At 40.7% G+C, this 15,112-nt stretch overlaps 1 protein-coding gene and 1 non-coding gene across 2 annotated transcripts in view; both read left to right on the top strand.

Moving 5' to 3' along the window:
• LOC119692379 (galanin receptor type 3) overlaps positions 1-12,689 on the top strand; it is a 39,902-nt gene extending 27,213 nt beyond the window's left edge. Inside the window, exons 2-5 of the mRNA XM_038112783.2 lie at positions 8,860-8,984; positions 10,272-10,447; positions 11,608-11,752; positions 11,836-12,689. Coding sequence (XP_037968711.2) covers positions 8,879-8,984; positions 10,272-10,447; positions 11,608-11,752; positions 11,836-12,518 — 1,110 coding nt within the window. The 5' untranslated portion in view covers positions 8,860-8,878 and the 3' untranslated portion in view covers positions 12,519-12,689. The remainder of the gene's footprint in view (positions 1-8,859; positions 8,985-10,271; positions 10,448-11,607; positions 11,753-11,835) is intronic.
• On the top strand, positions 6,294-6,365 carry Trnah-gug. Its single transcript has one exon. It is a non-coding gene; the product is annotated as a tRNA-His (tRNA).
• Positions 12,690-15,112: the final 2,423 nt, after the last annotated feature.

The following is a 15,112-nucleotide window of genomic DNA, read 5'->3' as shown; positions in this document are numbered from 1 at the left end:
TACTTTTATTTAAGCTTATGTAATGAATTTGAACCTAATTACATCCTTACTATTATGTAATAACTATACATAATATACAATAAAGTAACGTAACATATGGTGTAAAGACATACAGGATGATTTTGGGTGAAATATGTGACAACATCATCTCAGATATCAATAAGAATATTGAATTGTAACAAATTCATTGATTGATATAGGTTTATAATATTATGATGTGTCCGCGGTCTGAATAGTGACATGAGCCAGAATTCTCATACATTTTCAATAAGCTTACCGCGTTTTGGCACTTTGCTCAATACCGTTATTGGTTTTCATATAATAATATTTAGTATTTATGAAAGTCTTTCAAGAGCGGGTTGAATGAAGCTTAGATATTTCCTTTTGGAGTAAGTATAATATTATTATTATTTCAAATATTTTCTTAACTTAAAACTACGGGTGGAAATAGAAATAGAAATGGGTTAGGTAAGCGTTTTATGGGTGTTTAACTTTCTTTCGCATCTAAGTTGCAGACCCCATTTTTTGTAACTGTAAAGGACTCTACACACCAAACCCGCCGACCCGCCGACACAGCCCGGCGGCTTGGTGTCGGCGACTTTGTTTCAAGAATCATGTCGGCGACTCGTACCCGCGCGTGCAAGTACTAAAAAAGTTGTACTGATTTCTTGCCGCCGACACTCACCGACACAGCCCCATGACACATGTTGGCGGGTTGGCGGGTTTGGGTCGCCGACACCAAGCCGCCGGGCTGTGTCGGCGGGTTTGGTGTGTAGACTCCTTAAGTCGTCTTGGGATATAGTAAGCCATAAGGGGTGGCTCTTTTAATAAACGTTTGTACTAATTAATAATCTGTCTTTGGACTATAAGTACTATCTATAACACTTTAGCATAATCCTGTATATTATTATTCAACAAGTCGACATTTCAGGTCGCCTACTTCACTTGTTCTCATTAGCAGTTGGTTTTAGTTTGTTCTGAATGTTGCTCACAGCAGTTTCCAGTACACTAGCTGCCAGCGTATTTACATACAGGTTCCTGAACGGAAGCTCGGTGACTAAGGCCATCCAGGCGGCAACTTGCACTATACCCGCTAAAGTTGCACTATACTAACTAAACTTCGCTCAACTTGTCACTGGGTTAAAGTTAAGTCCACACCGCGCGCTGGCGCTTATAATGTGGAGTCCGACAACGCTTGACAACTTTGCAGCGGGTAAAATATGTATAAGAGCCTTTTAAAACTGATATGACTAAATTACTGAAGATGAGTAAATACCTAACACGTGAGCGGTAGAAATGTAGATACTAGGAATAATTGTTGCTTGTTTCAGTTGCAAAGTTAGCATTGTCGGACTCTGTCATTATTATTAAAAAAAAATTACTATTAAATTGTTGTGGACTGGCTCTAAAGAGCAACTCACTCGGAAGACAAACTCAATCTGGGAATTAAATAAGTAATTTGCATCTTAGGGATAGCAAATTACTGTTAAATTACTTATAGGTACTTTGGAAGTAGATCTGAACTAACCCAATAAACGGTTTGTTACACTATATTCATGAAATTAAATACACCCTGTACAAACACGTCCGTATCTTTGCCACCTGTGATCCTAAATTAATTTAGCCTCTGTAAATGTACCTGGTCCTAGTAAGAACCTTTTAGATAACTTTTAATTGTATTATTGCAAAACCTGTGTGTTTTTGCTTTGGGAATATGTTTGAGAGGGTTTGAGATAATGAAACAAATTAGCGGACTAAAATCTATTAATAAAAGTCAAAGTTCTAATTACGTACAAAATACAAAACACAACCAAACTCTCACAATATATTGATCTCTCAAAAAGGCACGGACATAAAGTCTGTGGAGTGATAATAAAACCGTAGAAAAAAAAACGTAAAAAATGTGGTTTTGATAATCAATATTTATCAAAGACATCTTACTAAATTATTACCCAATTAGGTAATACTGTTTGGGGACAGGCTATAAAATAATTTCGTACTGTAAATAGAAGGGAAAAGGCTGATGTACCTACCTGCTTAGTTATAAAGTATTATCCCTCTCATATAATATTTTTCCATTGCAATCATCTACGGATTAAAATACGGGTAAAGCAAAATGGAAATTTCATTAAACTTTTACGTTAGCTTAGAGGTAGGTATAATCTTCAATGTAGTTTTGCAATATTTCATACTCCTCTTTATTACATACATTTATCAGGTTTCATTGTCTTTTATATTATCTAGACTCTAGAGGACTAATTCAATGCAAAATTATTGAAGAAACGTATATTCAATTTATCAGGTTGTTTATGCATAGCGAAATTTATATTGTTGCACTTACTTATTTTAAAAGAATAAGTACTTACATAAATGATTAAATACTCCAGCGACCGGCGGGACAATGTTTTTATCAGTATAATATTATATATTCTAGTCGTATCAAAATCCTGTCTTGAAATTAATTGCCATTGATCTTTTCGAAACCACCAAAATTCTATTCAAATATCGAAAACGTCTCTACAACATTAACCTTAACTCATCGTGCCAAAAGCTACTTTGCAAGTGTAGCTGTACGTCTGGCATGTAGACGATTTAATTTCCATGGTATCGGTTCCAATTGGGGTGGCAATCAAGGAGGCCGATTACCTGTCTCCCGCGCCCCGTGCCGCGGTCCAATTGCCATTCGACCTCCGAGGTCGGGACATCGTCTCATCGACGATTACGAAACCCTATATGGCTCAATGGGACTTAGAGGTAAGCGTCCAACTATCGGTATCGTACCAATTGGACCAAACGTATTTTCATAAATGTATGGAGAAACGGCGTCGGCAATGCCGATGAAGTGGACGCACTTGTGTGAGTTTCTACATACAAAGAATACTTACTGAATGCGATGAGTCCGTTGCGCACGATACCGAAAATTAGACGCTTACCTTTAGGGTGCCTTTCCAAAAGAGATGCGATGGGGATGCGATACTCTGATGATCTGAAAGAAATCCGTTCCCACCAGTACTACGATATATTGCACCGCACCAATGAATTTGCATCCATAGCAACATAACTTAGCACATTTCTGGTGAAAAACGACCTTACGACTACTAATATGAATTTAATAAGAGTAAATTAATTAAAATAATAATAATATTAATAAGATACAATTATTTAATCTAACTAAATTTATTTATGCAAATGCTAAGTCCTCCTCCTTCCTTCTCTTAATAGAAAATTGCTGTGCCCTCCCGGGTCCATAATGATCGCTTGTTTATTATTTTAACACCTTATGTAACACTAATTATGGAATGCAATAAAGATTTGAATTTGAATTTGAATTTACTAAAATTCCCCGTGAGCTGGGCCACCGCTCCACCTCAAAAGGCTTTCCCTTGGGAATTTCGGTGAAAGAAACAGCCAAAAATTGGTCAGCTATTTACCATTGAAAAGTAACGTTATTACATCCATTGATCTACACTTACAAACATGAAAAAATATTGAATTATATTATTATTATTAAACATAACGATATGTACCAGTGGTGTGAGATACATCTAAACTAAACATAAGTGCAATTCTAACTGCTCTGAAACTTCGCTGGCAACAACATTCACATAAGCTAAAATGTATGTAAGTAAATACATATATGTAAGTGTCGTAGTGCTCACTCGTATACAGGGTGTCCCATTAAGTCAACGTCATGCCGGAGGTGATATAAATCGTCCTTCTAAACCACTATAGTTGTTGGGAAATTTGAGAAATTCACGAAAAAAACATTTATCCCCCAATCACCAACACTATAAGGAGAACCCAAAAGAATATTCGCGAGCTTAGGAAATTTTCAAAATACTGAATTGTTTAGAACCACTCGTTATATCACCTCTTGTCAACATGACGTAGAGTAAAGGGACACCCTGTGTATATGTATAATATTATGTTTAGTCAGCTGATGTCTGCAAAGTCGGTAACTAAACAAACTGCTGGGAGCGCGAGTGGGATGAGAGATATTGCATTACGCAATCACATACTGAGAGTATCAATGTATGGACTGATTGCATGTTATTACACTGTAGCTTAGCACTTTGATCATATCTTTCTGCGGTTACTTTTTTGCGGGCTCCCTACAACGAACCAAGACACATTTACCCATGGTTTACTTATAATCCGGATTCAATGAAATCGAGTTTAAAACTTTAATTTACGCTTTTCTCTCTAGTCTATTATTAAATTTAAACTACATAATTATAAGAGAGGTATTATGAAAATATCACTTTAAACTGATTTCCGTATTTTCTTGTGTTCTGGATTGCTATATGCTAAGAAAAATCAGGGTAAGGGTGCCAGGGGCTGTTACATAAAATAAATCACGTTAAAACAGACTCCGCTCCACGCTGAAAGCTACACTGGCATGTAAAAAATAATCAGGGGCTGTTTCAAAAACCATAGGCTGCGAACTTTGAGTGTATGGGTCCCATTCACCCAATGCATAAAACTGGCAGTAACGAGTACAATTTATTAATCACGTAGTGAAAGAGAGCAAGTACTTACAGCATTGTACTCGTCGCATTCGGTCAGTCTGGGACACTCACTCGTAGACATGTGAAAAATATTTAAAATAATGAGTATAGGTTCCGAATATAGTAAAACAAATGGAGCCAATTATGGCTTGGTGAATTCAATACGGAGTCCTAGTATTATAATTTAATTTAATATATTTCTTACTGAAAGCAGGCGGTGTTAGCATCATCCTATACCTAGATGGATAATTGGATATGGATAATTAATTATACTTATATAATAATCTACGGCGGTAGCGCCCGAGGTGGCTGAAAAGGATTCAAAAACCTCGTAGTCACGCTACTTTATGAAACGAGATGAAATCAGATTTCCGAGAAAGCCCGAAGCTTTTGCACGAGCACTTAATCTATCACAGGATTTGATGAAAATACCCGGGTTATTTTTCAGACGCATATTTGTGCTAACTTTGAAATTTCTCCAAAGTTAGTTTCAAACTGTAGAGTTACTTGTACACTTGCGGCTAAACTGACCCCGATGGACTTCAGCCATATTTAATTCTGACGATAATGCGTAAATAATTTGATATGAATATAGAGTAAATTTTGTGTTTTAAGAAATTAAACTAGTAACAATTTATGTACAAAGCTTTACTTTGAGAAACCTGCCGAGTTTATTTATGAAGTTTTGGAGATATCGTAGGTTACGTTGAGATACGAGTACCTACAGATATTATAATATTACTTGTCATAGATACGTCTATCATAAATCCTATTAGATATTACCTTTATTAGTATAACTGGAATCCATGCACCTACCTTAGACAGGTAGCCGCGTACCCGCACCCATATCACACCCACATCATTTCGTATACCTATTATAAGGTAGTTTGCGAATGGCAACTGCTTCAAGAGCTTATTTTCCTGTGAAAGGATCATCTTGATTTATTTTATCCTATATTTAGGACTAGGAATGTTACGAAGGTAATCAGCCTTTGTTTTGTCCTAAGTTGGAAACTTAATTTTACCTACATAATTTACGCATACTCATGAACATACATAATAATTATGCAGTTACTTTATAGAAATGGGGTGTTCACTGTTCAATCTTTGATTTTATGTGCAAGTGTCAATTGAAAATGAGCAACTTCATACATAACATGAAAACTTTATTAACAATAAGCATTATCTAACACTAATAGTTTTTGAAGAGGGTGAACAACATGAACACACCAAAATTGATGAAAAAAATGAGTACCTTTACACAATAGTTACAGAGTTGTTACCAACTGTCAATTTCCACGGCATTGTTAGCGATCATCAAGTTACGTAGAAAAAGTTTCACGATTTGGGTGCCGCAGTACAATAAAGCAAAAAAAATAAACCTTTGGATCGGAATATGAGCATAGGAACGTGCACAGAATATTTTAGAAGTTTTTTTTTTTCATTTCTAGTATGTCCTACCTATGGCTGAAACTGAAAGCTAGCTGAGTGCTGTTGGCGAAAATGTATGTGTAGGTAAGAATACTTGATTACGGAACCAGAAAATACAATTAAATTTCATGTTATTATGAATTGTGTACGTGTTAGCAGTTAGCGCGCTGCCTCTGGTCCACGGTGAAAGTACTCCAATTTCGGCAAATATTATACGGCAAAAGCTAAGCGCTGTCTGATTGTATGTAGTTACGTACACAATCAACCAATCCGGGAGGTGTTTTAATTGGCGGTATTATATTTCTCAGTTGAAATTGTCGTATTTTTTGGATGTTTCTCTCACCAGCTCCGGTAGCCGTGATCGTCTAGTGGTTAGGACCCTACGTTGTGGCCGTAGTAACCCAGGTTCGAATCCTGGTCACGGCAGTGTACTCACTGTCACGGTGGAGCATATCTTTTGATGGTCGATTTCATCATGATTATTGAGTTAGTATAGGCCTTCTTTTGTGTACTTTGACACATAGGTTTTTCTCCCTTTCCGTGAACCTAAATTGTAACCTCTTACATCATTTTTTTAACAAATTTTATGAATTTGAATGTAACACGGATACAAAGACAAAATTTGCTTTACCTTTCAATTAAAGCTTAGAAGCAGTTAATCTCTTAATTACCCTTTCAGTAAAAGCATTTTTTTTCAATTTCAAACTGAAATACTCTCATTTAATTCTTGACACTCTTCACGGCTCAGGAAGTAGAATCCTTTTTTATTTGAGGAGGATTTTGCCGAGCCAGCAATTAATCTTAACTCCAGGCGTTTCTCCACAAACGCAACAGACCTTTTCCATTGGAATCTTTTCTATGTCCCCATTTCTCAACTTAAAATTTATTGTGTTGGGAGTAGAGCCGGTGTCTATTTGATTAATTAATACAAGTTTGATAGACTGCGACACAATCACAATGTATAATATTGCAGACGGCGTCATTGAGATAAGTTTTTGTTTCCGCTTAGGAGTAATAAGGTGCTTTTTTCAGAGCGGTGTAGCTCAGTTAGGTTAGGTAAGCGCCCGCTTCTCACGCCAGAAATGCGGGTTCGAATGACGGCGCTGACATGTACCAATGAGTTCTTTGAATTTAAGTACAATGTATACCATCGCTCTTACGGTTAAGGAAAACATCGTGAGGAAACCTGCATACCTAGATTTAGCACATCTAGATATGTGAACCCACCCCACCAACCCGCAGTGGACCAGCGTGGTGGGAAATGATCCAAGTTTAGGAAGGCAGTTTAGACCTTGGGGATATGCACAAAGGTTCCACTCGAGAGTGCAGGTATTTACACCCCCACAGAGAATAGGATAGAATAGAAATAGGATACTTAGATGCTTTCCTCGTTGGAACTTTTTCATTGCCCGTGAATGTAGTTACAAGATCAAGATCATAAAATAAAACATTAGGTTCAATATGGTTGTACGAGCAATGACTAGATGAGAATTTTCTTGCGGCCTCTGAGAGAGACCTGAACATTGCCAACCCTAGAACAGCAATTTCAAAAAATAAAATCATATATTTATGCAAATTTTATAGCCACAAATTAGACTGTTCCTTCAAAGGAGTATTTTCTCAATTTTCAGATGTGCAAACTCTAGCCTTTTATTTGTTCGATAACTGCAAAAGTTGAATGGCGTTGATCTGAATACAAATACTACACACCGCCCCCCCCCCCCCCACCCCCCTTTAGTCCCGCCAATAACTGTGTCTAGACAGAACAGTCTTGATCGTTCTAAAACAACTGCTTTCAACTTTTTCCAATGTTAGCTTAGGACGGGTTTCCACTAGGGATCTAATCTGTGTACACTATAAGTAAAACATAATAAATATCTAATTTATCCTTAGTGGTATTACTCAACCCTAGGGTAATATTGTACTATATCCTATCCTATGTTTCAGCTTTTTAAACGGAATTCACTTTTGTAAAACATCATATTAGGTAAATTAAAAAGGAATTTCATCACTGAACAGAATTCATCTTGAGAGATGATTATTTTTTAATAACCTTTTGAAGCAAAAATTCTGATTGTCACGATAACAAGGACCTATTCGATAAGGGAAAAGGTTTTTCAAATAATTTTGATTACGATCTCTTCTCTATTGTGTGCCAGATATATTTTATACATTTCCTTTTGTTCAAATCTCGGCTGTAGCTTTATCGCCGGAGGGGGTAGATTTTACAGAGCTTGATTGCTGAAACTTAAAAAATATTAAATAATAATAAATATGGACGACAGGTTCATCAGTAACGCTAGGTAAAAATATTGCTTAATACTACATGTACCTATAACAGTTCATTAGCAATTAGAAAAAGTAAACTTGAAAGTTCACACTTTTGGTATTTTTTGTATGAATTTAATACATTGTCAAGTATATCCCATTCCACGAGGAAAGACATCTGATACAAACAAAAACTACCCTTATTCGAATGTAATATATTATGTGTTGTACAATAATGTACATCCTGTTGTGATATAATACGATATGTTATGTTAATTTAACATATCACATTATAACTAATATTATTAATTAATTAATTACATATTTTACTGTTAAGACAAGCATCGATCCTTAGACAAACATCGGTACTAATGTACCTTAATAAAAATCATCTGAATTTAACAAACTAAATTAATATTTAGATCTGACTCTGAAGACCAAAAGCTTTAGTTTTTAAAAATTTAGATTTTTGCTTTATATTCAGAATTGTTGTCGCATATGTCCGTTATATAAACATTAAATTATAATATTTTTTTATAAACGATCAATAGTGATAGTGATATCCAACCACAATGCAAGTCGTAAGCTATTTCTAAGAATTTCCTGAGCCCTCCTGTTCCATTTTAATATGCTGTGTTTTCATTTGTTTCAGGATGGAGTGATGCCTCGCCATGGATGGTAATGGCAGCGAGGCGGGGGGGGCGGACGCGAGCGGGACGGCACATATCGCGCCTCTGCTCACACTCTACGCCGTGGTCTCGCTGGTCGGGGTCGTTGGTAATCACAATCAATTTGACCACAATTTCGCGGTGCCTAATTGCTAATTAATTGCTTTTCTGCGTCCGTCAATGAATTAAGGTGCGGTGTGGACTAGGGTGACGCCTTAGGGCTGGTACACAAAACTGCGGTACGACGACGCATCGCAAAAACCTGCGGCAGTAATAAAGCATTTGCCCTGAAAAACTGCTAAAATAGTCGCAGATTTTTGCGATGCGACGTCGCAACGCAGTTTTTTGTACAAGCCCTTAGTGCTTAGGTACATTAGTTATCTCCTTATGAAAAACCTATAATAAAATGTTAATTATTAATGTACCTGGTCTACATCGTGTTGCAAAAGTAGTAGAATAATCCGAAGGCGATGATTCAGGGGTCATAAAAGCAACCTTGTATGGCGATGAAATTATGTATTTTTTTTCACTGTTAGAATTTTTTATTCTTGTGAAGAGTTTAACGTAGAACGGGATAAGTCCGAAAAGTAACAACAAAGTTTAATAAACAAAATGAACGGTTGTAATCCCATTGCCCTTTTCAGAGCTGACCTTTTAAAGTTTGCGACGAGGAAAGAATTATTAATACTGCTTCATAATTTCCCGAATTTATCTCAAGAGAATGAAAATAAAAAGTTTTATTTTTATTGGTATTGTTCGTAGAACGAGCATGGAGTGCCTTAGAAAGCTACAAAAAATATAAAATATTTTCAAGCAAAAAAGCACAAAGCTATCTACGAGTTAAGTTAGCTACGATAATTTTTCCAGGCGATGCAAAAATACACTCTGTATAATATTATGAACAATGGATGTTGTAGCATTGTAATCACTGAGATTCAGTTATCTTCAGCTTCCATGATTCCTGATTGGTCCAGGAGCATAGTTAATTAAGGAATATGTCAAAGGTCTATCGGACAGATCTGATTAATAGACTTTTCCCTTCGAATTAATTCTTAATTGGGCCTGGAATGGAAAGAATTAAGCGGATTAGTTTGATTGTCCTGCTTTCCGAGTGTCCCAATAGACCCTTGTTCTTAGATAAGAGCCAAAGCTTGCGACAAAATTTTCCCTATAGCACAGAATAATAACTCAGCCTGGTTCATTCTGGAATACTGAAATAGTTGATAGAAAACGAATACTTTAATTTTTGTTAGGGCTTAATGTTAAACTTTTTTTTGCTCAAACTCAATATGTGTGAAAATGTTTGTAGTGTAGCAACCATAGTTGAATGGACAGTATTCAACTATTAGTACTAGGGTTGCTACAAAACGTAACCTAACCTTACATCCATCTGCAGGTAATGTAAGCCTAATGGCGGCGCTGGCAGCGGGCGGCGCGTCGCGCCTGCGCACGCCGCAGCTGCTGAGCGCGTGCGCAGCCGACCTGCTGGTGTGCGCCGCCAGCGCGCCGCTCGCCGCCGCCCGCGCCGCCACGCTCGCGCCGCTCTCGTGCCACGTCGCCGCGTACATTGAGGTGAGTTGTTGCCGACCTGCTGGTGTGTGCCGCCTCGCTCGCGCCGCTCTCGTGCCACGTCGCCGCGTACATTGAGGTGAATTGTTGCCGACCTGCTGGTGTGTGCCGCCACGCTGGCGCCGCTCTCGTGCCACGTCGCCGCGTACATTGAGGTGAGTTGTTGCCGACCTGCTGGTGTGTGCCGCCACGCTGGCGCCGCTCTCGTGCCACGTCGCCGCGTACATTGAGGTGAGTTGTTGCCGACCTGCTGGTGTGTGCCGCCACGCTGGCGCCGCTCTCGTGCCACGTCGCCGCGTACATTGAGGTGAGTTGTTGCCGACCTGCTGGTGTGTGCCGCCCGCGCCGCCACGCTGGCGCCGCTCTCGTGCCACGTCGCCGCGTATATTGAGGTGAGTTGTTGCCGACCTGCTGGTGTGTGCCGCCACGCTGGCGCCGCTCTCGTGCCACGTCGCCGCGTACATTGAGGTGAGTTGTTGCCGACCTGCTGGTGTGTGCCGCCCGCGCCGCCACGCTGGCGCCACTCTCGTGCCACGTCGCCGCGTACATTGAGGTGAGTTGTTGCCGACCTGCTGGTGTGTGCCGCCACGCTGGCGCCGCTCTCGTGCCACGTCGCCGCGTACATTGAGGTGAGTTGTTGCCGACCTGCTGGTGTGTGCCGCCCGCGCCGCCACGCTGGCGCCGCTCTCGTGCCACGTCGCCGCGTATATTGAGGTGAGTTGTTTCATCATTATCACAACCCATCACGACTTTACTGTTGGGGCACAGGTCTCCTTCCAATGAAGTCCATCACGCTGTCCTAGTGCGGGTTGGTGGAGACTTGGAGAGTTCTTGAACTAAAAGGTTTTATCAGCCAGTAATCGTCCATTGCTTGAAATTGGGCCTCTTCCAAAGAGCACCATAACACTCAGACCGATGAGGCCGAACTCATCCAGCCACTACCGGTCATCGGTCCACCGGGTCGCAGGGGGTCTAAATCCGCCTTATATGAAAGTGAAAAATGGCGATGGATGAGGTTCAAAGCCGAAATTTAGTCATAATTATTCAGTTGAGTAGTTTACTTTTGCTTTCATATAGGGCGGAATTTGTACTGAAATCCCATTTCGAAAAGTATGAAACAATAAAAATATGTACATAAACGTACTAAAATGTATGTATTGCAGTCGTTCCCGGTGGCGGCGAGCACGCTGTCGCTGATGGCCATCGCGGCGGACCGCTACGGCACCGTGCGGCGCGGGCGCGGCGCCCCGCTGTGCGCCTCGCCCGCGCTCGCCATCGCCGCCGTCTGGGCGCTCGCGCTCATGCTGGGTGAGACAAGTGCAGCTTTACTAATAAACTTGTGGGAACCTAGGAGTATAACCTGATAAGTAACGATTAATCCTGGTCGCCAGGCGCAGCGGCATCGATAGCGTCCTGCAGCGCGGTGTGCCAGCCGCTGGTGGCGGTCCACGCCGTGCTGACGTACTGCTGCCCGGTGGCGTGCGTGGCGCGCTGCCACTGGGCCGTGCACGCGCAGCTCACGGCGCTGTCGCTCACGGCGCGCGCGGCGCACGGCGAGCTGCCGCTGCCCGTGCCGCTCATCCGCCGCCCCACGCACGTCATCATCGTGGCCGGCGTGGGCCCGCGCGAGCGCCGCGACGCCGTGGACGGCGGCGACGGCCGCTCCAAGAAGCTGCAGCCGAGCCTGCTGGGCCCGCAGCCGACCACGTCCACGCTGCGCTCGCGGCGCCGCCTCGGCCACGTGCTCATCGGCATCGCGGCGCTGTTCGGCGCGTGCTGGGCGCCGCACGCCGCGCTGGTGCTGGCGCGCGCGGCCGGGCTGCCCGCGCCCGCGCGCCTGGCGCAGTACGCGCTGCTGCTGGGCCACGCGCACTCGGCGCTCAACGCGCTGGCCTACTGGGCGCTGAACCGGCACGCGCTGGCGGCGGCGTGCTCGTCGTGGCGGCTGCCGCGGCTGCGCGCGCGCGAGGAGCGGCCCTCGTCCACCAACGAGGCGGCGCTGGGCGCGTTCCACCCGCGGTACGCGCGCCCCGCGCCGCCGCCGCGCCCGCCGCCCTCCAGCTTCATGTATTGATGTCCGTCTATCTTCTTAACTCTGTCGATCTGTGATTCCTGTCTCTCAGTGCCTCGTAGTTCTATGTGTCCGTGGTGGTCGCGGGCGCTGTTCGTTTCGTCGTTATAAACGTGGTTGTTTGAGATTTTATGAAGAATAATACCCGTCATGCAATAAAGTGTATAAAACGCTTATGGTATTTTTATTGGTCGTATTAGCCGGGTTATAAAATACAATCTCATCCCGAAATCTGACCGGATATAAATTCTTCAATTAGTTTTAATAATGGTAAGTGATAATTGCAACATTATTTACTCATATAAATGTAAATCAACATCACCTGAAGGGAATGTAAGCGTTACGCTGAATATGGAATATGCACTAACTAACTTATCAATCATGGATGGCTGCGTCACTTGGGGTGACTTCTTTCATGCACCATAATATGCTTAGTTACGAAGTTACAGTGCAAAACTGCACAGGTTACAGGTACTTTTTACAAGTTCTATCTTTGATCAATATTCATTATGTAAACATAGTGCGCAATAAGTAAAATATCTCACTTTCAAAGCCCTTTTAACCTCTCCCTACCTCCCTCTTCGGCAAACACTGTGTGTAGTTCACAGGCAACATCGCATCACGAGCCTTTATAAAGCTCACTATCATTTTGCATACCCTACATCTAGAGTAGAGGAATGCTTTGATCTCATGTTTATACGGCATTGTTTAAATATAGGTATGTAGGTGTATGGGAAATTTATTTATCGGTCATGAAATAAATCAACAACCAGTTATAAACTTTGATTTTCACCTGAATTTCCCTTATTTTGATTTTTTCACGATAACTTATGTGAGAGCTCCTACTGAACGGTGCCAACTCCCTAAATCTCCTTTTCCACGGTCAAAATGTATAATGCCCTCAGAATCGTTATTATTTTTAATTTAATTTTTGACAGTGCTAAACAAAGCTTTTATGCCTTCAAATCGGATCGGATTCCATAATTTCAAATGAACAATCTGAAATATCTCCGATCTAAAGTTTAGAAGTCTAAATTCAATAGACATCATGACCGGAAGCTAACGTTGTGGGCAAATTGTTTGCGTTTCAATGGAGCCGGCAAATGAGGGTACGAAAATCAATTCCACTTGTCAAATTGAATGGAAAACCCGGTGCCAAGACCCGGTTCTGCTATCCAACGGTAGCGCAATATATTTTCAAGATGCACAAATATATAAATAGGTATGTTTACAAAGTGAAAAATATATCTTCTGTGATGTATGCAATGATTTGGTTAAAAGGATATGTTGAGTTGGAATGTTAAGTACCTAAAATCAATTTTACAGATTACTTTTTTGTAACACACATATATTATACATAGTACCTTATAAAGCTTTTGGAAGGTAATAATTGGTGTGCGTGTTTTGTAAATGTCGCGGTTCTAAAAAAAATATAATCAAATAAATCGAATCTATTTATTTGTTTGTACTAGTGTCCAGTTGAATGCAATTGAACTGAAATCTCCTTCATATAAATAATTATCTATATTAGTGGAAACGAGCTTTTGATAAGGAGGGACGCGTGGTGTTACGTATTTTCACAGGATCATATACAATGGGACAGTTTATAGTAGCCACAATACACAGCACCACATATTTATACGTACCTACTGGTTTACAGGCTAAATGTATTTCACCCACACACATATACGTTATACGTATTGGTTTAAAGGTGAATTTATGCCACCCAGTTTTTTTCGTTAGTAATATTCAGAGTAAACTAAACACTGTAACAGTAAATAATATTATTAAACCTCACTCTATGAATGATATACAACATATCAAATTTAACCATTCTCTATAGCGTGTATCTTCGTAAACGAAACAGCGGCAACAGCCTATAGCTTCCAAGTTCCACTCTATAAGAGTATTAGCACTTAAACTTGAGGTGAGTGTATATACGTATATAGACACAGGCAGGTAGGTATATAGGTACTCTGTGAACAAAGGCTATTGGAGAGTTGGTATTGAACTTGTTCGCTGAAATACACCTGAAACGCCGTCCTGTGAAAAATGCTTACTGAAAAGTGTATTTTACGGTTCTACCTGATGCATTTTAAATACTGGTGAAACGCCCCATACTGCAAAAATGCTCAATATAATGTAAAGGTATCTGACGCATTTTTATTCAAATAGTCTCGTATTTCATCATCGTCATCGTCATCACCATCAGCCCGTTACCATCCACAGTAGGTTACTTCCCTTGGGTAACAATAACATTTTTTTATTGTTTGTAAGTTTAGTATAGATAGGTACAGGTAGTGATATTATCGAGAGTCATCGATATTGTGTGGTTCGCTGCATGACTCGATCCACTTCAACCACTTGACAACGATGAATGGCAATGACAGCGACTGCTGCGGATGAATAATCATTTCTACAGGCTTTTTTCATAGACACTGAATCACTTAGGTATAGTAAGGTGCTAGAAGCTTTTCCACACAGCTTCAGTGCCCAAACATTGATTGGCCCATGCTTTTCTAAATGTTCTTAAGTTTAGTATGTAAGTATGTTTCATTTTGTTTGGTTCAAAAATATATTTGCCTTTTGTTTCGTGT

This window comes from Plutella xylostella, chromosome 5 (genome assembly GCF_932276165.1).
Source record: "Plutella xylostella chromosome 5, ilPluXylo3.1, whole genome shotgun sequence".
NCBI classification, from domain to species: domain Eukaryota; kingdom Metazoa; phylum Arthropoda; class Insecta; order Lepidoptera; family Plutellidae; genus Plutella; species Plutella xylostella.
Note: the sequence above shows the minus strand (reverse complement) of the source record. Positions and strands in the feature narration are given on the sequence as shown.